This window comes from Bombina bombina, chromosome 7 (genome assembly GCF_027579735.1).
Source record: "Bombina bombina isolate aBomBom1 chromosome 7, aBomBom1.pri, whole genome shotgun sequence".
Taxonomy (NCBI): Eukaryota; Metazoa; Chordata; class Amphibia; order Anura; family Bombinatoridae; genus Bombina; species Bombina bombina.
The window spans coordinates 390,378,812-390,403,905 of NC_069505.1; the positions used below are offsets into that span (position 1 = coordinate 390,378,812).

At 40.7% G+C, this 25,094-nt stretch overlaps 1 protein-coding gene across 1 annotated transcript in view; it reads right to left on the minus strand.

Moving 5' to 3' along the window:
• LOC128666496 (uncharacterized) overlaps positions 1 to 10,808 on the minus strand; it is a 104,092-nt gene extending 93,284 nt beyond the window's left edge. Inside the window, exon 1 of the mRNA XM_053721124.1 lies at positions 10,548 to 10,808. Coding sequence (XP_053577099.1) covers positions 10,548 to 10,695 — 148 coding nt within the window. The 5' untranslated portion in view covers positions 10,696 to 10,808. The remainder of the gene's footprint in view (positions 1 to 10,547) is intronic.
• Positions 10,809 to 25,094: the final 14,286 nt, after the last annotated feature.

A 25,094-nucleotide genomic window follows, 5' to 3' on the forward strand; every position in this document is an offset into this window, starting at 1 on the left:
AGTGACCCATTTAAGACAAGCAATCATATCCCTGGATTCAGTTTCTAGGTAGAAATGTATCCAAACCATTTTTAAATATATCTACCTCCTTTGGTAATGAGTTCCACAATTTTATTGCTCTTACAGTGAAAACAGGATCTCCTTTCCTTCAGCCTTAAATTGTGACCTTGTGTCACAAACAATTTTCTTAGAATAAACAGAGCTTCTGCCATCTCTGTATATGGGCATTGAATATATTTATAGAAAGTAATCATGTCACCTCTCAAGTGCCTTTTTTCTAGAGAAAACAGACCCAGTTTGGTTAACCTCCCGTCATAGCTTAAATTCTCCATTCTCCTTATTAGCTTTGTGGTCCTTCTCTGAACTTTTTCTAGGTCTGCTTATACATATATATAGTACAAATATACAGTATTCATTATTTATGCCAGTCTGTGTATTAATTTGTATTGCATCATGAGCACCCAGGTGGATGTCTGTAGGATGGCATTCATCGCTGTTAATCAAGCACACTGGTTTACACACCTGTCTTCAGGCATCTCTAAAAGGTCACATTTTGAGGATATCTGAACTAGAGCACAGGTGAAATGATCAGCTGATTAGTAAACATGGTTCATTTTACCTGCTCTCATCCTGAAAACCTGGCCTGTTGGGGATGCCTAAGGAACCAGTGATCTAGCATATATATTCCTTATATATATATATATATATATATATATATATATATTCATATATATAGGGTGGAAAAATATCACTATGGTTTACTAGTCAGGGGTTAAAAGCTACTAGCCCAGAGGGGAAAAGTTACTAGTTCACCCAATGTTAAATATAGGGAAAAAGTTCAAATTTCTAAGTTGTCCACTGAAATTTTATTTTCATCTGGGACTAGTAGACCACTGGAAATTTCAAGATGTGTAACAAGTTCTGGTTTGGGAGTGCAGTCCATTTTCGTGTTGTATGTGTCTGTGGAAAATGTGTCACCCTTGTTTGTATCTCAGTGTGTTTGGTTGAAGGCATGAATTGTGTGGCTGTAGGTTAGAGACCCAGGAAGGAAGAGACCTTGACGTGGTCCTGGACCTATCATCATTCAATTTGCAAAATGCTGTAACTAACTCTTACATTTTGCTTTTTAATCTAGCTGTGTACTTGCAAGTGAGTGCTAGACTTTCAATGTGTTGTGTTAATAATTTTGTTTTGTAATTTTCCCTATGGGCTTTGCACCCAGGCTTGTCTGGGGTTAACTGCCTAAGTCTCTGAAAGCTGTGCAGCTGTCTGTGAGTGCTGGTGAGCACCTAAGGCTTTGAGTTTTTCAGGGTCATAGGATGTGTACCCAGTCTGGTTTGAGAGTGCAGCCCATTTTCTTGTTTTTGTGTGTGTCTAGGGAAATTTAAAAAATTGCTTGTGTGACGCTTGTTTGTATCTCAGTGTGTTTGGTTGAAGGCTGCATTGTGTGGCTGTAGGTTAGGCACCAAGGGAGGAGGTCCTGGGCCTATCATCATTTGGCCAAATGCTGTAACTAACTATTTTTTTGTCTTTAATCTAACTGTGTGCTTACAAGAGAGTATCAGACTTTTTATGTGTTCTTTCTATCTATCAATCTATCTTTCTTTCTATATGTGCACATTCCATACTTGCTATTAATAAGCATGCTAAGGTGCTCTAGCTATATGGTTTCCTTACATTCAGAGAAAACACAGAAATTTACTATACACTAACCCCATACGCCATTAAGGGCCAGATTACAAGTGGAGTGCTATTTTACCTTCCCGTTCGAGCGTTAACTGCACTAGAAGTACGTTTTTTCATGTGTCGGGTTGTGCTCCTATTTTCAGTTGAAAGTAAACTGTTTTCACTCGCTTGTTAACCTGATGAGTGTAAAAAGTCTAACTTAGCATATTGCGCACTCTTATATCCTCCCTTTGCTTAAACCTTAAATGAGTCTTCTCTACTTTCAACGCTCTCCTCCAACCCTGTGCCTTTAGTGCTCAAGACCTGGCAGACTACTTTTTAAACAAAACGTATAATATCTGAAGCAACATCTCTAACCCCTGGTCACCCCGTCTGCCACTCTATGCATCTTCCCCCAGCCCCTGAGAATGAAGTAGGCTCCTTACAGTCTTCCTCACACCTCCCTATCTGCCCACTCTACCCTATACATTCACATCTAATACCTTCTCTGTTTTCCACCCTTACTCCAGATCTTACTTACATCTTCAACCTATCCCTTTCAACCGATTCTTTCCCATCTTAATCCACTTCCTTTCCTTCAACTCCTTGCTTGACCCCTTGAAATCTGACTTCCATCCCCAACATTCAACTGAGACTGTCCTAACCAAGGTTACTAACAAACTTCTTTCTGCTTATAGCAACATCCAATGCTTTATACTTTTCTTACTTACTTTTCCTATGTCTTCAAAACTGTTGACCCCGCCATCCTGCTACAGACTCTCAGCTCACTTGGTCTTGTTGACGTTGCCCTTTCTTGGATCCACTTTTATCTCTCTAACTGTTCTTTTTCTGTGTCATTTGCTGGCAACTCCTCCTCTCCAATGTCTCTGTCGGTTGGATTACCTCAAGGCTCTGTCCTGGGTCCTCTACTCTTCTCTATTTATACTACTTTATTCTAGGCTCATGACACTGAGATCTACCTCTCCACCCCTGCTCTCTCTCCCTCTGAGCTTTCTCATCTCAGCAACTGCTTAGCTGTCATTTCTTCCCGGAGGGCCTCTCACCATCTAAAGATTAACATGTCCAAGACTGAGCTTCTTCTAATTCTCCTATCTAGCTCTACTCCGATTTTTGACTTCTCTATCACTGTCTGCGGCATACCTATCTCCCTATCACCCAAAGTTTGGTGCCTCGGAGTTACACTTGAGTCCAATTCGTCCTTCATCCCTCACATCCAATTACTCTCTTTATCCTGCCTCAACCACCTATGCAATGTCGCCAAAATGTATCTGTTTATGAGTGCTGACACCACTAAGCAACTAATCCACTCCCTGGTAATTTCCTGACTTGACTACTGCAATAACTTGCTAACTGGCCTTCCACTATCCCACCTCTCCCCCCTTCAATCCATCCTAATTTCCTCTGCCAGGCTAATCCACCTTTCCGTCCCCTCTGTATCTGCTGCACCTTTCTGTGAGTCCCTTCACTGGCTCCCCAATCACAGCAGAATTAAATTAAAATTCTCACCCTGACCTACGAAGTCCAACAACGACCTGCGCCTTGCATTTTCTATTATTAAATCTTACCATACTATACTTCAGGACTTTTGTTGTGCAGTACCAACCCACTGGAACACACTTCCCTGGACTGTCAGACTTTCCCCATTTCTGTCCTCCTTTAAATGCTCTCTAAAGACATTTCTTTTCAAGGAAACCTACCAACCAACTCAGCAACAAATTAATTCCACTTACCTAATAATTGCCCTCATATAAGTCTGTACTAACATCATTCTCACCCTTGCAGTCCTCACCTCCTGTTTCTCATCCTCCCACCATTCTAGATTGTAAAGGTTTACAATTCCTTCTGTATTTGTTTGATAAAATGTGTGTGAGTGTATGCGTGTGTGTGTGTATGTGTGCATGTGTATGTATGTGTGTGTATGTGTGCATGTGTGTGTATGCGTGTATATGTGTGAGTGTATGCGTGTATGTGTATGTGTGTGTGTTTATGTGTGAGTGTATGCGTGTGTGTATGCATGTGTGTGTATGCGTGTGTGTATGTGTGTGAGTGTATGCGTGTGTATGCATGTGTGTGTATGCGTGAGTGTATGCATGTGTGTATGTGTGTGTTTGTGTGTGTATGTGTGTGAGTGTATGTGTGTGTGTATGCATGTGTGTGTATGTGTGAGTGTATGCGTGTGTGTATGTGTGTGAGTGTATGCGTGTGTGTATGTGTGTGAATGTATGCATGTGTGTATGCATGTGTATGTATGTGCGTGTGTATGTGTGTGTATGTGTGTGTGTGTATGCGTGTGTGTATATGTGTGAGTGTATGCGTGTGTGTATGTGTGTGAGTGTATGCGTGTGTGTATGTGCGTGTGTATGTGTGAGTGTATGTGTGTGTGTGTGCATGTGTATGTATGCATGTGTGTATGTGTGCATGTGTGTGTATGTGTGTGTGTATGTGTATGTGTGTATGTGTGTGAGTGTATGCGTGTGTGTGTATGTGTGTGTATGTGTGTGTGTGTATGTGTGTGTATGCGTGTGTATGCATGTGTGTGTATGTGCCTGTGTATGTGTGTGTGTGTATGTGCGTGTGTATGTGTGTGTGTGTATGTGTGTGTGTGTATGTGTGAGTGTATGCGTGTGTGTGTATGTGTGAGTGTATGTGTATGAGTGTATATGTGTGTGTGTATGCGTGTGTGTGTATGTGTGAGTGTATGCGTGTGTGTGTATGTGTGAGTGTATGCGCGTGTGTGTATGTGTCAGTCTATGCGCGTGTGTGTATGTGTGAGTGTATGCGTGTGTGTGTATGTGTGAGTGTATGTGTGTGAGTGTATATGTGTGTGTGTATGCGTGTGTGTGTATGTGTCATTCTCACCCTCCTCACCTCCTGTTTCTCACCCTCCCACCATTCTAGATTGTAAAGGTTTACAATTCCTTCTGTATTTGTTTGATAAAATGTGTCTTCTCTTACAAATATTGTATCATCTTTGTACTTTTATCATTTGTAACCATGGGTAGCGCTGCAGAATTTGTTGGTGCTTTATAAATATATAAGTATGATAATAATAAAATAATATATGTGTGTATGTGCATATTTATGTGCATATGTGTGTTTGTTTATGAGCGTGTGTATGTGTGTATATGTGTTTGCTTATGTATGTGTGTGAGTGTTTGTTTATGTGTGTGTGTGTGTTTGCTTATGTGTGTGCGTGTGTATATGTGTGTGTCTGTTTATGTGTGTGCGTGTGGGTATGCATATGTGTGTGTATATATATGCGTGTGTGTGTGTATATGTCTGTGTTTGTTTAAGTATGCTTGTGAGTATTTGTGTGTATGCTTGTGTGTATGAGTGTGAGTGTATGTGTGTGTGTTTGTGTGTGTGTGTATGCGTGTTTGTGTATGTGTGTGTGGGCATGTGTGTGTGCATGTGTGTGTGTATGTGTATGTATGCGTGTTTGTGCATGTGTGTATGTGTGTGTATGTATATGTGTGTGTATGCGTGTGTGTATGTGTATGTAGGCGTGTGTGTATGTGTGCATGTGTATGTATGCGTGTGTGTATGTGTGAGTGTATGCGTGTGTGTGTGTATGTGTGCATGTGTATGTATGCGTGTGTGTATGTGTGCATGTGTGTGTATACGTGTGTGTATGTGTGAGTGTATGCGTGTGTATGTGTGAGTGTATGCGTGTGTGTGTATGTGTGTGTGTGTGTATGTGTGAGTGTATGCGTGTGTGTATGCATGTGTGTGTATGTGTGTGTGTATGTGTGTGAGTGTATGCGTGTGTATGCATGTGTGTGTATGTGTGAGTGTATGCATGTGTGTATGTGTGTGAATGTATGTGTGTGTTTGTGTGTGTATGTGTGTGAGTGTATGTGTGTGTGTATGCATGTGTGTGTATGTGTGAGTGTATGCGTGTGTGTATGTGTGTGAATGTATGCATGTGTGTATGCATGTGTATGTATGTGCGTGTGTATGTGTGTGTGTGTATGCGTGTGTGTATATGTGTGAGTGTATGCGTGTGTGTATGTGTGTGAGTGTATGCGCGTGTGTGTATGCATGTGTGTGTATGTGTGAGTGTATGCGTGTGTGTATGTGTGTGAGTGTATGCGTGTGTGTGTGTATGTGCGTGTGTATGTGTGACTGTATGCGTGTGTGTGTGTATGTGTTTATGTGTATGTATGCGTGTGTGTATGTGTGCATGTGTGTGTATGCGTGTGTGTATGTGTGAGTGTATGTGTGTGTATGTGCGTGTATGTGTGAGTGTATGCATGTGTATGTGTGTGTATGTGTGAGTGTATGTGTGTGTGTGTATGTGTGTGTGTATGTGTGAGTGTATGCGTGTGTGTATGCATGTTTGAGTATGCATGTGTGTATGTGTGTGAGTGTATTTATGCGTGTGTTTATGCATGTGTGTATGCGTGTGTGTATGTGTGTGAGTCTATGCGTGTGTGTGTATGTGTGAGTGTATGCTTGTGTGTGTATGTGCGTGTGTATGTGTGTGTGTGTGTGTGTATGTGCGTGTGTATGTGTGTGTGTATGTGTGTGTGTATGTGTGAGTGTATGCGTGTGTGTATGTGTGTGAGTGTATGCGCGTGTGTGTATGTGTGTGTGTATGTGTGTGTATGTGTGTGTATGCGTGTGTATGCATGTGTGTGTATGTGTGAGTGTATGCTTGTGTGTGTATGTGCGTGCGTATGTGTGTGTGTATGTGCGTGTGTATGTGCGTGTGTATGTGTGTGTGTGTATGTGTGAGTGTATGCGTGTGTGTGTATGTGTGAGTGTATGTGTGTGAGTGTATATGTGTGTGTGTGTATGTGTGAGTGTATGCGTGTGTGTGTATGTGTGAGTGTATGCGCGTGTGTGTATGTGTCAGTCTATGCGCGTGTGTGTATGTGTGAGTGTATGCGTGTGTGTGTATGTGTGAGTGTATGTGCGTGTGTATGTGTGAGTGTATGTGTGTGAGTGTATATGTGTGTGTGTATGCGCGTGTGTGTATGTGTGAGTGTATGCGTGTGTGTGTATGTGTGAGTGTATGCGTGTGTGTGTATGTGTCAGTGTATGCGCATGTGTGTATGTGTCAGTGAATGCGTGTGTATGTGTCAGTGTATGCGTGTGTGTGTATGTGTGAGTGTATGCGTGTGTGTGTATGTGTCAGTGTATGCGTGTGTGTGTATGTGTCAGTGTATGTGTGTGTGTGTATGTGTGTGAGTGTATGCGCGTGTGTATGTGTGAGTGTATGTGTGTGAGTGTATATGTGTGTGTGTATGCGTGTGTGTGTATGTGTGAGTGTATGCGTGTGTGTGTATGTGTGAGTGTATGCGTGTGTGTATGTGTGAGTGTATGCGCGTGTGTGTATGTGTCAGTGTATGTGCGTGTGTGTATGTGTCAGTGTATGCGTGTGTGTGTATGTGTCAGTGTATGCGTGTGTGTGTATGTGTGAGTTTATGCGTGTGTGTGTATGTGTCAGTGTATGCGTGTGTGTGTATGTGTCAGTGTATGCGTGTGTGTGTATGTGTGAGTGTATGCATGTGTGTGTATGTGTGAGTGTATGCGTGTGTGTGTATGTGTCAGTGTATGCGTGTGTGTGTATGTGTGAGTGTATGCGCGTGTGTGTATGTGTCAGTGTATGCGCGTGTGTGTATGTGTCAGTGTATGCGTGTGTGTGTATGTGTCAGTGTATGCGTGTGTGTATGTGTGAGTGTATGCGTGTGTGTGTATGTGTCAGTGTATGCGTGTGTGTGTATGTGTCAGTGTATGCGTGTGTGTGTATGTGTGAGTGTATGCGCGTGTGTGTATGTGTCAGTGTATGCGTGTGTGTGTATGTGTGAGTGTATGCGTGCGTGTGTATGTGTGAGTGTATGTGTGTGAGTGTATGTGTGAGTGTATGCGTGTGTGTGTATGTGTCAGTGTATGCGTGTGTGTGTATGTGTGAGTGTATGCGTGTGTGTGTATGTGTGAGTGTATGCGTGTGTGTGTATGTGTGAGTGAATGCGTGTGTGTGTATGTGTGAGTGTATGTGTGTGAGTGTATGTGTGAGTGTATGCGTGTGTGTGTATGTGTCAGTGTATGCGTGTGTGTGTATGTGTGAGTGTATGCGTGTGTGTGTATGTGTGAGTGTATGTGTGTGAGTGTATATGTGTGTGTGTATATGTGTGTGTGTGTATGTGTTAGTGTATGCGTGTGTGTGTATGTGTCAGTGTATGCGTGTGTGTATGTGTGAGTGTATGGGTGTGTGTGTATGTGTCAGTGTATGTGTGTGTATGTGTGAGTGTATGTGTGTGTGTGTATGTGTCAGTGTATGCGTGTGTGTGCATGTGTGAGTGTATGCGTGTGTGTGTATGTGTGAGTGTATGTGTGTGAGTGTATATGTGTGTGTGTATATGTGTGTGTGTGTATGTGTCAGTGTATGCGTGTGTGTGTATGTGTGAGTGTATGCGCGTGTGTGTATGTGTGAGTGTATGCGCGTGTGTGTATGTGTGAGTGTATGCACGTGTGTGTATGTGTGAGTGTATGCGCGTGTGTGTATGTGTGAGTGTATGCGCGTGTGTGTATGTGTGAGTGTATGCGCGTGTGTGTATGTGTGAGTGTATGCGCGTGTGTGTATGTGTGAGTGTATGCGCGTGTGTGTATGTGTGAGTGTATGCGCGTGTGTGTATGTGTGAGTGTATGCGTGTGTGTGTGTGTATGTGTGAGTGTATGCGTGTGTGTGTATGTGTGAGTGTATGCGTGTGTGTGTATGTGTGAGTGTATGCGCGTGTGTGTATGTGTGAGTGTATGCGCGTGTGTGTATGTGTGAGTGTATGCGCGTGTGTGTATGTGTGAGTGTATGCGCGTGTGTGTATGTGTGAGTGTATGCGCGTGTGTGTATGTGTGAGTGTATGCGCGTGTGTGTATGTGTGAGTGTATGCGCGTGTGTGTATGTGTGAGTGTATGCGTGTGTGTGTGTGTGTCTGTGTGGTTGACACTATCCAGTGATTAAGATGCCAAATAAATCAGCAAGTAGTATGTAGGAATACCTTTATTATTGCTGCTACTAGAAGCAAAAAATAACAGACAAGCTTTAATCTTTAAAGAGTTCTCTCTCTTCTACAAGCAGAAGCAATGCCGCCCAAAATGGTAAAATGTATAATTATGGCTAAAAACACAGAGAAGTGCTAAAAGGAAGCAAAGTGATATAATTTCATCCTCTTCTTACTTTCTGTACTCATATAACTATACATTTCACTATATCACTTCCTACCTTTAAGGTGTTTTAGTCATAATTTGTAAATTCCATCATGTCTATTGCTGGCCAGGCAACATTTCTTAAAGGGACATTAAACACGTTGGGATGGTAATATAAAATGATAAAGCTTATGTATAAAAAAAACTCTGCAATATACTTTCATTATTTATTTTGTCCCCTTTTCCTGTAATTCCATTCTGAAATTATGAGCTTTTAAGTTCCTTTTAGAAATGGTTGTGCAGAACACTGTTATATACCACACAGCCATTGGCCAAAGCAGAGACGGTAACCTAAGTTACAACATGGCAGCTCCCATTGTTTTATAGATACTAAAACTTTACACTTATTTAGTGAAAATTTAAACAACTAATGAAACTTTAAAAAACACATCTACATCTTATTCTCAGACTAATCTTTTCCTTGGATGCATCATTCTATCTAGCATTTATTTAGTGTTTAATGTCCCTTTAATACAGACTGTTAAGCAAATAAAAACATATTTCTAATTAATAATTGAATTTAAAAGCTGGGGCAAGATAACATGTGCGTCGTTGCTCGCAAAAGCTGGTGCCACTGGTTTTTAGTCCGGTTTTGCTATCACATATACGGTGCCCCATATAAATGCGGCGTGTATATTTCACCCGTCGCTCGCTATTTTTACTCCCACACGCTAACATAGAACCGCATCGCAAATCGGTATCACAAATTCAGTGCAAGGACTTATGCAGCGAAATTGGATACATTTTACTCCATTTTCCCCTCGCCACACATAGGCAGGCGCAGCAAGCCTTGCGCTGAAAATGTGAGCATCGTAACTCCCTGAAAATAATAACTAACACCTAACGCATGCGCAATATCTATCTACCTGTCAACCACCAACCCCCACCGCAATAACTAATAAAGTATATTAACCCCTAATCCGCCAACCCCCCACAACGCTATATACCTAATAAAGTGATTAACCCCTAAACCAACATCCCCCACCAACAGAATAAACTTAATTAACCCATTAACCCCTAATCCGCCAACCCCCCACAACGCATTAAGCCTAATTAACCTATTAACTCCTAATCCGCCAACCCCCCACAACGCAAATATTTAATTAAATTACTAAATCCCTAACCTAACTACCCCTAAATTAACCCCAATTACATTAAATTAAAAATACTTATCTACAATTAAAACTAAAAAAACTAACATTACTTTCAAAATAAAAAAGAATAAGATTAAATTAATCTAAAATTACAAAAAATAAAAAAAGTCTAACATTACAGAAAATAAACCAAATTATCAAAAATTTAAAAAATGAAACTTAATCCCTATGAAAATAAAAAAGCCCTCAAAAATAAAAACACTTCCTAATCTAATCTTAACTACCAATAGCCCTTAAAAGGGCCTTTTTTATGGCATTGCCCTAAGTTAAACAGCTCTTTTACCTCTAAAAAATAAAAAATAATAAAAATAAAAAAAGTCCCTCCTAACAGTAAAAACCCCCCCAACCACCAAACCCCCTAAAATAAAAAACCTAAACTGCATGGGCATTGCCCTGAAAAGGGCATTCAGCTCTTTTACAAGTACCCATGAAATCCCTTATCTAAAAAATAAAAAAAAAATAAAAAAAATAAAGTCTAAACCCCAAATAGGTACTCACGGTTCCTGAAGTCCGGCTGTGAAGTCTTCTTCCAGGCGGTGAAGTCTTCTTCCAAGAGGCTGACATCTTCCAAGTGGGAGCCTCTTCTTTCTTCATCCAGGACCAAGCCAGCGTGGAGTGGAGACAGGACTGGCGACCGTGGAGCCATGGAACGTAGAGGATCCTCTTCGTATGATCGCTGCCGTACACTTACTATTGAATGCAAGGTACCTGTTTAAATATGAGATACCTTGCATTCCTAATGCTTTTACACAGCCAATCACGCTAGAACACGATGGGATATGAGAAATGCAAGCCTACAGTACAGGTGGCTGCAATTTATCATAGTGAGAGAAATTGTAAGTTGCTGATAAACCTGAATTATCATAGAAGGAAAATCCTTGGGGGTAGATTTACTAAGCTGTGGATGCTGCTATCTACCCCCGTACTTTCCGGCTTGCCGTAAATATAAGTTAAGAAGCAGCGGTCATGAGACCGCTGCTCCTTAACTCGTCCACTGCCTCTGAGGTGGCGGACAGCAATCAGCTCGGTTGGATACGATCGGGTTGATTGACACCCCCTGCTAGCTGCCGATTGGCCGCAAATGTGCACCTGGGGATAGTCTCCCTAAGGGTGATGGGGGAAACCAGACGTGGACTCCTTGCCCAATGTGCTTAGAGGGATATGGCTGCACCTCACTGACGAGGCCCAAAGGAGGCCGAAACGATCGCCTGGGGTTGTCATGTTCCTTGTTCAGAGGAGAATTGCCTGGTATTTCGGGGCTGGACTGACCATGTCGGCGGGATCAGACTGATATACTACAGGAAAGTTTTCCTCTGTGAAAAGCACAATTGGGCAGAAAGAAGCTACTACCAGGTGGCAACCGGGCCATAGAACAAGCTATTGATGCTGCTGTTCATTCCTGGCAGACTGCTTCTCATTCTGTTTTGCATATGTAAATATGACCCTGGGGATAGTCTCCCTAAGGGTGATGGGGGAAACCAGACGTGGACTCCTTGCCCAATGTGCTTAGAGGGATATGGCTGCACCTCACTGACGAGGCCCAAAGGAGGCCGAAACGATCATCTGGGGTTGTCATGTTCCTTGTTCAGAGGAGAATTGCCTGGTATTTCGGGGCTGGACTGACCATGTCGGCGGGATCAGACTGATATACTACAGGAAAGTTTTCCTCTGTGAAAAGCACAATTGGGCAGAAAGAAGCTACTACGAGGTGGCAACCGGGCCATAGAACAAGCTATTGATGCTGCTGTTCGTTCCTGGCAGACTGCTTCTCATTCTGTTTTGCATATATATATATTAAACAAATCCAGCAAATTAATCAGCATCAATTTACATAACAGTAGAGTTTAATTTTAGGTCAAATGTTAAAAAGCATGAACATTATGAACGCAGGATTTAAAAGGAAAGTCTAGTCAAAATTAAACTTTCATGATTCAGATAGGGCATGCAATTTTAAACACCTTTACAACTTACTTTATCATCAAATGTGCTTTGTTCTCTTGGTATTCTTTGTTAAAAGCTAAACCTAGGTAGCCTCAAATGCTAAAATTGGCTAAAATGCAAGTCTGTCAAAAGAACTGCGATAAGGGGAAGTCTGCAGAGGCTTAGATACAAGGAACTCACAGAGGTAAAACGTATATTAATATAACCGTGTTGGTTATGCAAAAATGGGGAATGGATAACAAAGGGATTATCTATCTTTTTAAACAATAAAAATTCTGGAGTAGACTGTCCATTTAACCCCTTAACGACCAGCACCGTACCCTGTACGACGCTGGTCGTTATGCCCTTAAGGACCAGCGACGTACCCTATAGGTTGCTACAGTACTGGTCTTCTCTCTGCCGCAATCTCGCTCAAAATTGCGAGATTGCACTATTTCTGCATACCCCACGAGAGAAATAGAGTTGCAGAGTTACCGAAGTAGAGAGGGCCACTCTGTGGCCCTCACTGCATTAGACAGCGGTGGAACTGATCGATGGTGGGTGGGAGCATAAGAAGGGAGGCGGGTGGGCGGCTCATTGCTGAAGGAGGCGGGAGGAGGGCGGAAGTGGGCGGGTCCGCTCGGCCGCGCTACAGGAAGAAAAAAAAAACAACTCCAGCTGCGTGATTGAGGAGGAAGGAGGGAGGAGGGGCAATGATGTGGGATAATTTGAGAAAAAGGGATCTGGGAGGGGGGGTTGAGTATTGAGGGGGGGCAGCTACACTACAGAAAAATGAGTATTATAAATATATATTTTTTTTAAATTGCATATTTTGCAGCAAACTGAGTACTGTCTGGCAGACAGTTGCCAGTACCTAAGATGGCCGCAAATAGATAGAGGGGGGAGGGTTAGATAGCTGTTTGGGGGGGGTTCAGGGAGGTTGGGAGGTAAGGGGGGAATACTACCCTGCAGAAAATATATAATTTTTTAAAAAAAAGTAAAACATATTAAATGGAAAAAAAAACTTTTATTTTTCTACTGACAGGCTTTCTGGCAGTTCTTAAGATGGGGTTGACCTTTGGGGGGTGGGGGAGGGAAGAGAGCTGTTTGAGAGGGGTCAGGGAGGGATCATGGGTGGGGTGTGTCAGGTGGGAGGCTGATCGCTACACTAAAAATTAACCCTATAAGATACCTAATTAGCCCCTTCACTGCTGGGCATAATACAAGTGTGGTGCGCAGCGGCATTTAGTGACCTTCTAATTACCTAAAACTAGCAATGCTAAAGTCATATATGTCTGCTATTTCTGAACAAAGGGGATCCCAGAGAAGCATTTACAACCATTTGTGCCATGATTGCACAAACTGTTTGTAAATCATTTCAGTGAGAAATCTAAAATTTTGAAAAAGTTAACAATTTTTTTTATTTGATCGCATTTGGCGGTGAAATGGTGGCATGAAATATACCAAAATGGACCTAGATCAAAACTTTGGGTTGCCTACTAAAAAAAATATATAGTTTTGAATGGTTAAAAAAAAAAAAAGGCTCTTTTTTTGTTTAAAGGGACACTGTACCCAAATTTTTTCTTTTGTGATTTAGATAGAGCATGCCATTTTAAGCAACTTTCTAAGTTACTCCTACTATCAAATTGTCTTCATTCTCTTGGTATCTTCATTTGAAAAGCAAGAATGTAAGTTTAGATGCCGGCCCATTTTTGGTGAACAACCTGGGTTGTCCTTGCTGATTGTACAGCACCAATAAACATGCGCTCTCCAGGGTTCTGAAATAACAATTGTCTGGCTCCTTAGCTTAGATGCCTTCTTTTTAAAATAAAGATAGCAAGAGAACGAAGAAAAATTGATAATAGGAGTAAATTAGAAAGTTGCTTAAAATTGCATGCTCTATATGAATCAAGAAAGAAAAAAATTGGGTTCAGTGTCCCTTTAAATTTGGTAATGGCAAAAATTCAAAAAATGCTCTGGTCTTTTGGGGAAGTTTGTGTCTGAAGTGCCCGGTCCTTAAGGGGTTAACTTCAGAATTTAAAGGCTTTGTAATGTTTTTTTTGTGGTTACCCCAGTGAATGAAAATGTTAAGTAAATTGTACGAGACAAAACAGAGTACTCATCCTCGTTCCTTCACATTAAGAATGGTTAACTAAAGATATATGTCACAACAAGCTTTATGATATGAAGAAGATCATGTCTTGTAGTAGGTGTTTTTTTTGCTGAAAAAATAAGCTGTGGTTCCTGAAATGTAATATATAAGATATGCTCTGTAGCAACATTAGACAGCAGGAGACTGTGTTAGTATTAGTTCTGTATGGTGCTACGGCCTGGAAGATAGGGGAGTTTCTGCAGCAGTATCCTAATATCTGTCCTGTATATATACAATGGGGCAAAAAAGTATTTAGTCAGCCACCAATTGTGCAAGTTCTCCCACTTAAGAAGATGAGAGAGGCCTGTAATGTTCATCATAGGTATACCTCAACTATGAGAGACAAAATGTGGAAACAAATCCAGACAATCACATTGTCTAATTTGGAAAGAATTTATTTGCATATTATGGTGGAAAATTTGTATTTGGTCCCCTACCAATAAGCAAGATTTCTGGCTCTCACAGACCTGTATCTTCTTCTTTAAGAGACTCCTCTGTCCTCCACTCATTACCTGTATTAATGGCACCTGTTTGAACTTGTTATGAGTATAAAAGACACCTGTCCACAACCTCAAACAGTCACACTCCAAACTCCACTATGGTGAAGACCAAAGAGCTGTCGAAAGACACCAGAAACAAAATTGTAGACCTGCACCAGGCTGGGAAGACTGAATCTGCAATAGGCCAGCAGCTTGGTGTGAAGAAATCAACTGTGGGAGCAATAATTAGAAAATGGAAGACATACAAGACCACTGATAATCTCCCTCGATCCCACGCAAGATCTCACCCCGTGGGGTAAAAATGATCACAAGAACGGTGAGCAAACATCCCAGAACCACATGGGGGGACCTAGTGAATGACCTGCAGAGAGCTGGGACAAATATAACAAAGGCTAACATCAGTAACACACTACGCCACCAGGGACTCAGATCCTGCAGTGCCAGACGTGTCCCCCTGCTTAAGCCAGTACATGTCTGGGCCCATCTGAAGTATGCTAGAGAGCATTTGGATGATCCAGAAGTGGATTGGGAGAATGTCATATGGTCAGATGAAACCAAAGTAGAACTGTTTGGTAGAAACACAACTTGTCGTGTTTGGAGGAGAGAGAATGCTGAGTTGCAACCAAAGAACACCATAGCTACTGTGAAGCATGGGGTGGCAACATCATGTTCTGGGGCTGTTTCTCTGCAAAAGGAACAGGATGACTGATCCATGTACATGAAAGAATGACTGGGGCCATGTATCGTGAGATTTTGAGTGCAAACCTCCTTCCATCAGCAAGGGCATTGAAGATGAAACATGGTTGGGTCTTTCAGCATGAAAAAGATCCCAAACACACAGCCCGGGCAATGAAGGAGTAGCTTCGTAAGAAGCATTTCAAGGTCCTGGAGTGGCCTAGCCAGTCTCCAGATCTCAACCCCATAGAAAACCTTTGGAGGGAGTTGAAAGTCTGTGTTGCCCAGCGACAGCCCCAAAACATCACTGCTCTAGAGGAGATCTGCATGCAGGAATGGGCCAACATACCAGCAACAGTGTGTGACAACCTTGTGAAGACTTACAGAAAACGTTTGACCTCTGTCATTGCCAACAAAGGATATATAACAAAGTATTGAGATGAACTTTTGATATTGACCAAATACTTATTTTCCCCCATAATTTGCAAATAAATTATTTCCAAATCAGACAATGTGATTGTCTGGATTTGTTTCCACATTTTGTCTCTCATAGTTGAGGTATACCTATTATGAAAATTACAGGCCTCTCTCATCTTCTTAAGTGGGAGAACTTGCACAATTGGTGGCTGACTAAATAATTTTTTCGCCCCACTGTATACTGTATGTATATATATATCGTATAATAAAGCACTCGCTGGTCTTCAGACATCTGTGAAAAAAAAGTTTTATTTTGTGACGTTTCGGGACCAAATTACTGTCCCTTCCTCTGACAAACAACATGTGAAAAAACACAAACATTTAAAGAACTATAACACCCTCCCATTACTGGCAACCAATCAAAGCTGCAAAAACTCCAATGAGAGAATTATAACTATCAATTAGACCATATGTCTAAGAATCAACAGTGTATAAAACATGAAAATATGTTAACATATAAAGTGACAAAACATCATCTGTGAAATAGGGCCGATTGGTGTCTATCCACCACCACGTATCTAACGATCAGCTAAAATCAAAAACATACTAACCGCAACGAAAAGACATACACACCCAGAAACACCCATTAGGCTAATCTGGCCAATTGCCATAAAAATGGTCGTGAACAGAAAGTATAGTCACCAAAATGATGTGGACAGCTCAGGAATTCCCCATAGGTAGCCGAAAAGCCACATGCTGTAAAACAACAAAGTTCGTCATTGGTCAAACAGGAGACTTACCTCCAGAGTGCGGCCCAGCCGAAACAGTGTAAAGTGCATAAGCGTGGGGGGCATGAAATAAGAATTATTTCTGTGTACACATCACTGCCCTTACCAATCAACTTAGAATAGGCATGTCAACAGCTTGTGACAACGTATCAAATGTACATCATCTAGAGCCATAGACACACATACTAAAACTCACCGATAGATATAAGTAGAGCAGGAAACCTGCCTCCTAAGTGTAACCCGACCATGACAATATAAGAAAAGGGCGTGAAATAATATCTACAGATCATCCAGATAATTTCCACAATAAAGACGCAAATCCCTGCTCTAGCTATTAAGTTCATGTGATGGGCAGTGCAAAGTGAAGCCTAGAACAAAAATCACATAATAGAAAGAAGGAAACAATCCTCAAAACTTGTATCATCATAGTAAATATCAAGAATAGGCATAAAAAAAATAGACATAAAAAATCTAAATAAACAAGCTGTGCCAACACACTCTCACAGCGTGGAGCATTAGTAAAGAACCATCAACACATATAACACTCAGAAAGATTGACAGTGTATGTCACTCAGAGATAGTATCCATCACTTCTAGTAAAAACAAAGCAAAACCAATGTCAATGGGGCTGCCCAACACCCTGTGTAGGCGAAAAACCCCAAAGGTAAGTAACCAACCAGAAACAATCACAGCATAGACAAGTATCCCAAGTTGCACGTATCAGAACACAAGCCAATCACCCAAGACCCATCAGGGAAGGAAGGATCTCCCAAGTTAAACAGAAAAAGCAGAAAAAACAAACAGAACACATCGACTATCACAGAGAGTACACACCCCCATAGGTATTCAGCTGATCAGAGACGGAATGTGGATATCACCAATACAGCCATCTGTACTGTGAGTGTGATGTATTAGTGTATACAGGTGAAATATACATAGTGTGAATAAAAACAGCTATATATACTATAAAACAAACAACACAACAGACTTACTAAAAGTGTATCAACTTGTTACTATGCTACAGAGGGTAGCGGCCCTGATGTATAGGCCGAAGGGACAACAAGGGCTATTTATGCCCTATGTAAGTTTTAGAGGGGCCACCATAACAGCATTCTAATGCTCTTGCAGGAACAGTTGAAGAGAAATAGTTGAAGAGAAATAGTGAGGGACATACACCAATCATTACTACAGGAATGGAATCGTGTACGCTCAATATAATATGGTATAGATTATACCAAAAGAGTAATTGTAATCTTTAGGGGCCACCCCCATCGTCAAGACCTGGATATTTAACAAAACGTTAAGAGTGTCAGAAAACAGGCCTGAGGATCGTGGGCTCTCATGTAGGACCTCATGTCTCTACAGATATGGGCCAATAGGGAATATTACAGATAACACTGCCAGCCAGTGTGTACATTCAGTCCTCTAGGTGACAATGTCCCAAGTCTGTAGATCCACCTGGACTCTTTCTGTAGGAGGATCTTGGCTCTCTTTCCGCCCCTTTTCAACCTAGGTACATGGTCGATGATTCAAAGCCTCAAATCTTAAGGAAATGGTTGATCGGACTTGCCAGTTGAGGTGGCTGTGCGGATGCTTGAACAGTGGTTAGCCACCCTCGTTCTGACATCATTGGTCATTTTTCCTGTATAGAATTTCCCACACGGGCAGTTCAATAGATAGATTATATATTGCATGGTGCATGTGAGGAAAAATCTTATCCGATGTTTCTTCTTACAATCAGGGTATTGGAAGTGGGTACCACTTGCCATTGCAGGTAATGCAACTGGTACACCTGAAGCACCCATTTTTCTTCTTGATCCAGGTTTGTTTAGCCGTCTCAGACATAATTTGGGTCTTCATCAGAGAGTCTCTCAGGCTTCGTCCTCTCCTGTATGCTATCCTTGGGGCATCCCACAGAGTGAACGGTAATGAGGGATCGGCTTCGATCAATTTCCATTCTTCTTTGACAGCTTTGGTAATCAAGTGACTATCAGGGGTGTAAGTAGTCACAAAGGTCAGTTGCGGAGGAACTTGGCCGTCTATGTCATTTGTTAGCTTCATTGAATTTAATGCCAATAATTGCATCTCAGATATCTGCTACACACACACCATATATAAACATGTATGTTTGTTTATGTACACATGTTTATAGATAGATGCCACCCTGCCCTCTGGCCCAGTCAACCCCTGACAGGAATCTAGGTCAAATTGCATAGATTGTTCCTAACACAGAGATAAAATCTGAATAATTGCCTTTTCTTTCTTCATACTAGAATACAGTCCCCTGGCTATATACAATACCCATATGACGCAGTCAATGATACTTAAAGGGACATTAAACACTAAGGGCTAGAATACAAGTGGAGCGCTAATTTATCGCCCACCCGCAAATGGGAAAATTTGCCCGTTTGCTGCGCACAATAAATAACCAGCCATCAGATCTCTGATTAATTTTCTAAAAGTGCCTCAAATGCCCCCAATAGAGGGTATTTTTCACATAAAAAATACTGCAATAGGAAGTTTTAAGGGTTAAAAGTTAAAGTAATAGACGATGATGATTATCTATTCAGTTGGGCAGAACTATGCTCACCTTAAAAAACTTATCCCAACGGTTTTGAGTGTAATTAGATCAAAAAATAGGTGGCGCAAATTAATGCAGTTCTGACTATTAGTGGTATGAATGTAAATTTAGTCTCCCTGTGGGTCCAATAGTGATCTCATTATACATAAGCTATGTTTAGGTGGAAAAGTAGGTGAAGTCCCTCCAGGACAATAGAATTTTAAACTCAACTTCAACAATACAAATAGATATTTATTGAATAAAGATTTTTATATATATGAGATCGATATAGCGGTCTATTCACATATAGCGATCTATTCACATGTTAAAACACTGTATCTTATACAATTGTAAAACACCGGTGTTGTTCCATAAAAAAAGCTGTAAAAAACTGTAAAAAGGGTTTAAAAGTTGTCAGGAGTGAAAAGTGCCTTTACGTTATGGTATATGGGGACTGTGTGTTACCTGTAAATATCTAGGTATATGCTTAAATACATATATATTTATTTGTTAATATGTGTATATTCATATACATCTATATTTAAAATTGCTACCCATCACCGCACTACTTACCCCCTTTAATGCGCTAGTTCTCATTCTGTGAGACACTTTGGAGCCTATGGAAGCGTGCTCTCGTGAGCACAATGTTTCCGTGCAACGTGAACGTGAGGTTGCATTCGCATTGCACCTAACTTGTAATACCAGAGCACAGTTGCGTGCGCTGGTATTACTAAGTGTAGCGCATATATCGCCCTCACGAAATTGATATTTTGTACTCCACTTGTAATCTAGCGCATAAATTGGGAAGAAATTGATTTTACAAATTCTAAGATAGATACTGGGGTCAATTTATCAAGCTCCTGAAGGCTTGCCGGAAACAGAAGTTATGAAGCTGCGGTCTAAAGAGCGCTGGCTTCATCATAACCTGTCCACCTGCTCTGAGGCGGCGGACAGAAATCAACCTGATCTAATATGATCGGGTTGATTGACATCCCCTGCTAGCAAATCTGCAGGGGGCGGCATTGCACCAGCAGTTCACAAGAACTGCTGGTGCAATGATAAATGCCGACAGCATATGCTGTCGGCATTTATCAATGTGCAGCGGACATGATACGCTACATCATATCATATAAACACTGGGTTACGCCCAAGTAAATGACAGTATTCAGAAATGTATTATTAAACAAAGTATCTGTTTATTTTATAAGAAAGAAAATTTGATCAGCCTGGAGCAGGGTCGGCTACAGAACAAATGAAATGGGGGGGCATTTTTTTTCACGAAGGGGCACGCATTTACAAAGCATGTATGAGAGTCAAAATAAGAGCAGACCTACATATTCTTCAGGAAAGTGTAGCCTCAGGCTGGTTTATCCCCCACTATTAAAGGACCAGTCAACACAGTAGATTTGCATAATAAACAAATGCAAGATAACAAGACAATGCAATAGTACTTAGTCTGAACTTCAAATGAATAGTAGATTTTTTTCTGACAATTTTAAAAGTTATGTCTATTTCCACTCCCCCTGTACCACGTGACAGCCATCAACCAATCACAAATGCATACACGTACCATGTGACAGCCATCAGCCAATCACAAATGCATATACACTTATTCTGTGAATTCTTGCACATGCTCAGTAGGAGCTGGTGACTCAAAAATTTTAAATATAAAAAGACTGCACTTTTTTTTAATTAAAGTAAATTGGAAAGTTGTTTAAAATTGCATGCTCTATATGAATAATGAAAGTTTAATTTTGACTTGAGTGTCCCTTTAACATTTGGAGAATATGTGCTAAATCAGTAGGTAAAAGAATGAAGTCTAAATCATATGCAGTGCACAAAAACAGAGCTATTAAACTTGAGTGAGACCCCCAGTGCAATAGTTCCTTTAAACAATTCACCCCTTAATCACCATGATCCAAAACCCTTAAACTCATTCTCAAATCTCAATCATGTCCCCTAAACAGCTATGCACCTCAAACCCCCCAATGCAATTAACCCCTTTGTTTGCAATAGCAGTGAGGATACTGGTAATTTTGTAGATTAGATTTAGCTATACCTGTTTTGCAATAACTAACAAATATCAGGCTACTTAATAGAATAGAAGCTGGTAGCCATTTATAGACTTATCTTTATATGATACAATCATATTATTATCATGATCTATTATTTAAGAAAATGAGTAACTCACGATAGTTAGGTAAAATTAATAGGGTTAAAGACAAGTCTAAAAAGTCTCAAACTTCCAATTTCAAATAAAAGGTTAAGGCATGGAGCTCCTTGCAGATGCGTGATGCAACCTCACAATTCGTCAGCAAACTCCATCCCCAGCATGCAGCATTACATAACAATCCATTATTTTATTTATTATTTTTAAAGCGTATGATCATATCAATATTTTTTGAGGGGGCACAGCATTCCATTTGGGTGGGCATTGCCCCCCAATGCCCCCCCTTGGAGCCGACCCGGGCCTGGAGTGTAATGGAATTATTCAGTCATTTGTTTAACCAAAAATTCTCTTTCCCACAAAATTGAGATTTCTTTGGACAAGCCCGAAAACAGTGTATTAGGTCCTCAGATGGATGATCACACTTTAAACCTTGGGGCTTGGTTAGGAGTCTGAAAATCAGCACAATGTTATTTACAAATGAGCAAAACTATACATTTTTACAAAAAAACTCCCAGATAATATAAATGGATCATCTACAAAACATTTATGCAAAGAAAAATCTAGTTACAATGTCCCTTTAAATCTCTGAGCAAATACAAATTGTAAACTAAGTCTCATAAAACAATTTTAAATTATCATTATCTTAAACCCCTTTGTTATTCCCAAATGAAGACTTTCTCTTTACACAAAAGCTTTGCTATATTTAGTCTCTGCAATGGGTCACTCTTCATTTAATCCCCACTGCACTTTGGACTTCCTCTGTGGTCATTTTTATGTGTAAAAAATAAGGTCATTCAGTTTGGTTAATAAGCCTAAAGAAATTTGCATTGTGTTGAGCTGATTGTTACTGAGCCTTCCTATTTTTCATAAATCCCTCTGCAATATTCTCTGCAAATATTAAAATATGCTGTGTGTGTGTATACTGTGTGTGTGTATATATTGCTAATAACTTCAAAAAGAAAATTGACACCATTAGAAAAGATATCTGCACCTCACACCCTTCAAATTCAGCACTCCTACCCACACCTTCTATAAACAAAACTCTATGCTACTTCCCTCCTGTAACAGAGGAAGAAGTCTCTGTACTCCTATCTTTGACTCATCTCCCAACCTACCCACTTGACCCTATTCCTTCACAACTTCTTCCCTCTCTCTCTACTTCACTAACCCCTATCCTTACTCATCTCTTTAACCAATCTCTTACTGCTGGCACCTTTCCAGATACATTCAAGCATGCGTCAATCATAACAATCCTAATATCCTCGCTTAACCCCTCCACCCCTTCTAACTATCTCCTTACTTCATATTTCTTAAAAATTATTGGAACGACTGGTCTATAATCGGCTTAATCAATTTCTCACAACTAACTCCATTCTTGATCCACTACAATCTGGTTTCCGCCCTAAACTCTCAACAGAAACCGCTCTCACAAAAGTAACAAATGACCTGACTAATTCTTCTTGACCTGTCCTCTGCTTTTGACACAGTTGACCATCCTCTCCTCTCCTCCTAAAAATACTACATTCATTTGGCATCTGAGACACAGCCCTCTCCTGGTTTGCCTCATATCTCTCAAACCGCTCGTTTTCATTTTCCTTTAACAACTATGCCTCCCTCAGTTGGAGTAACGCAAGGCTCTGTCTTGGGTCCCTTGCTTTTCTCTCTCTATACATCCTCCCTTGGAAAACTTATAGCCTCCTTTGGATCCCAGTACAACTTATATGCTAATGATACCCAAATCTATCTTTTCCTCCTGATATCTCTCCTTCTTTACTCAATATTTCCAACTACCTCTCTGCAATTTCCTCTTGGATGTCTTCACACTACCTCCAACTCAATCTGTCCAAAACTGAGCTGCTTCTTATTCCTCCCTCTTCAAGACATCCAACACCTGACATTTCTCTGATGGTTGGATACTCTATTCTCAACACCTCACCCCAGGTCCGCTGTCTTGGGGTCACACTTGATTCGGAACTCACATTCAACCCACATATACAAGCGCTTTCCAAATCTTGCCGTTCACACCTACGCAACATTTACAGAATTCGTCCCTTCCTTACTCAAAAAAGTACAGCAATAATAATTAATTCCCTCATTTTGTCATGCATTGATTATTGCAATCTACTTCTAAATGGCCTTCCAAAACACTGCCTCTCCTCCCTCCAATCTATTATGAATTCTTCTGCTAGACTCATCCACCTAAGTCGACAATCTACATCAGCTGCTTCGCTCTGCCCGTCTCTCCACTGGCTCCCCATACACTCCAGAATACAATTTAAAGTATTAAACTTACAAAGCACTCAACAGTCTAACTCCCAACTATATTTCCTCTCTCATCGTGAAATATTCCTCATCCTGTCCTCTTCGATCAACCGCTGACCTACTTCTCTCCACTCCTTTTATCTCTAAATCCCACTCCCGTCTCCAAGACTTCTCACGTGCTGCTCCTGTCCTCTGGAACTCTCTACCCCGCTCCATTAGACTGTCTCTAACCTTGTATAGCTTCAGACGCTCCTTGAAAACTCACCTATTCAGAGAGGGTTACCATCTCTCCTCCATCCCTCATCCCAACCAAACTAATACATGTACATGAACTGCCTGACTCACTGCTGAAAGTACAGCCAATGTAACAAGCTACCCCCAACCTTATGTCTCTGCACCCTAAACCTATAGACTGTGAGCTCTCCGGAGCAGGGCCCTCTTCCTCCTGTACTGGATTAATTTAGTTTAGTTATTTTTTGTATTTTATTATAAATCCTTGTCATTATATACACCTATCATTGTACCCAGCGCTACCGAATTTGGTGGCGCAATACAAATAAATGATAATAAAAAATCTCCCTTCCTTTCTTCTTTCCCACCCCTCCTTCCATTCCTTCTCTTCCCTCCTCTCACTTACTTTGGAAATACCATGGAAAAAAAAAGTCATGTTACACCCTGACCTAAAAATTATTATGGCTAAAAAAGACCTAAAACCTGGGATGGTAGCAGGGCAGTAGAATTTTAAGTAAATTTGAGTAAATGTCCTGGTTTTCAAAGTGAGTCTTTCAGTTCTTACAAAACATATTTTTTGAGTGGCTTTGCATTGTGCAAACTTTCCCAATACTTTAGACTGAAACTAACACTGGTATCTGATACATTAAAATTATATTTTCAAGCTGCTTTTTACATCATTTAGAAGTTTCTACAAAAAAAAAATATTGACTTCTTTCAAGCAGGGTGTTCAAATATTTTTTTATTTTTTTTACAAATACAGCTAAAAAAAATCCCCAAATCTGGAATTCCAAAATCCAAACTTATTCTCAAATCCAAAAATAAAATGATCAAAAATTACTTTTTTTCTTGCCTGTAAGTCACAATCTTCTCTGCCTGTGACTTTTGTTTTTGTGTTCTAAAATGCAAATAATAAAATGCTGCAAATCAATAGCTGTTTTAGGCAATTTGCTGCAATACGTTAAGGGCCATGTTGGAGAGGTATTTATTGCTTGTGTGCTAACTCCGCTAGGAGTGCATTGCTGTTCTGATTTTAACTATGTGTTTAACCTCTTTACAGGGCATGCTAGCAATAGTGTAACAATAAAGTGCTCCAACACATTAGTGAATTGTCTTTTTTCCTTTATGTCCTATTAATTGTGTTCCAAGTTACAGCCCCTACTGAAACAGCTAAATCTACAATCAAATAATTGAAGCTGAAATCATGGACTGGAACAACCTCAAATGCTAAGAGCTGTGCAATTTTTTTTAGATTGGAATATACACTTAGGTTATCCTGTAAGCCTTGACCAGTGGAGGTTTTAAGGGGTTCAGAAGAATGCAAATCACCCCAATCCTTTAGGTCGCACCTCCATTGTAAGTGGCTGAGA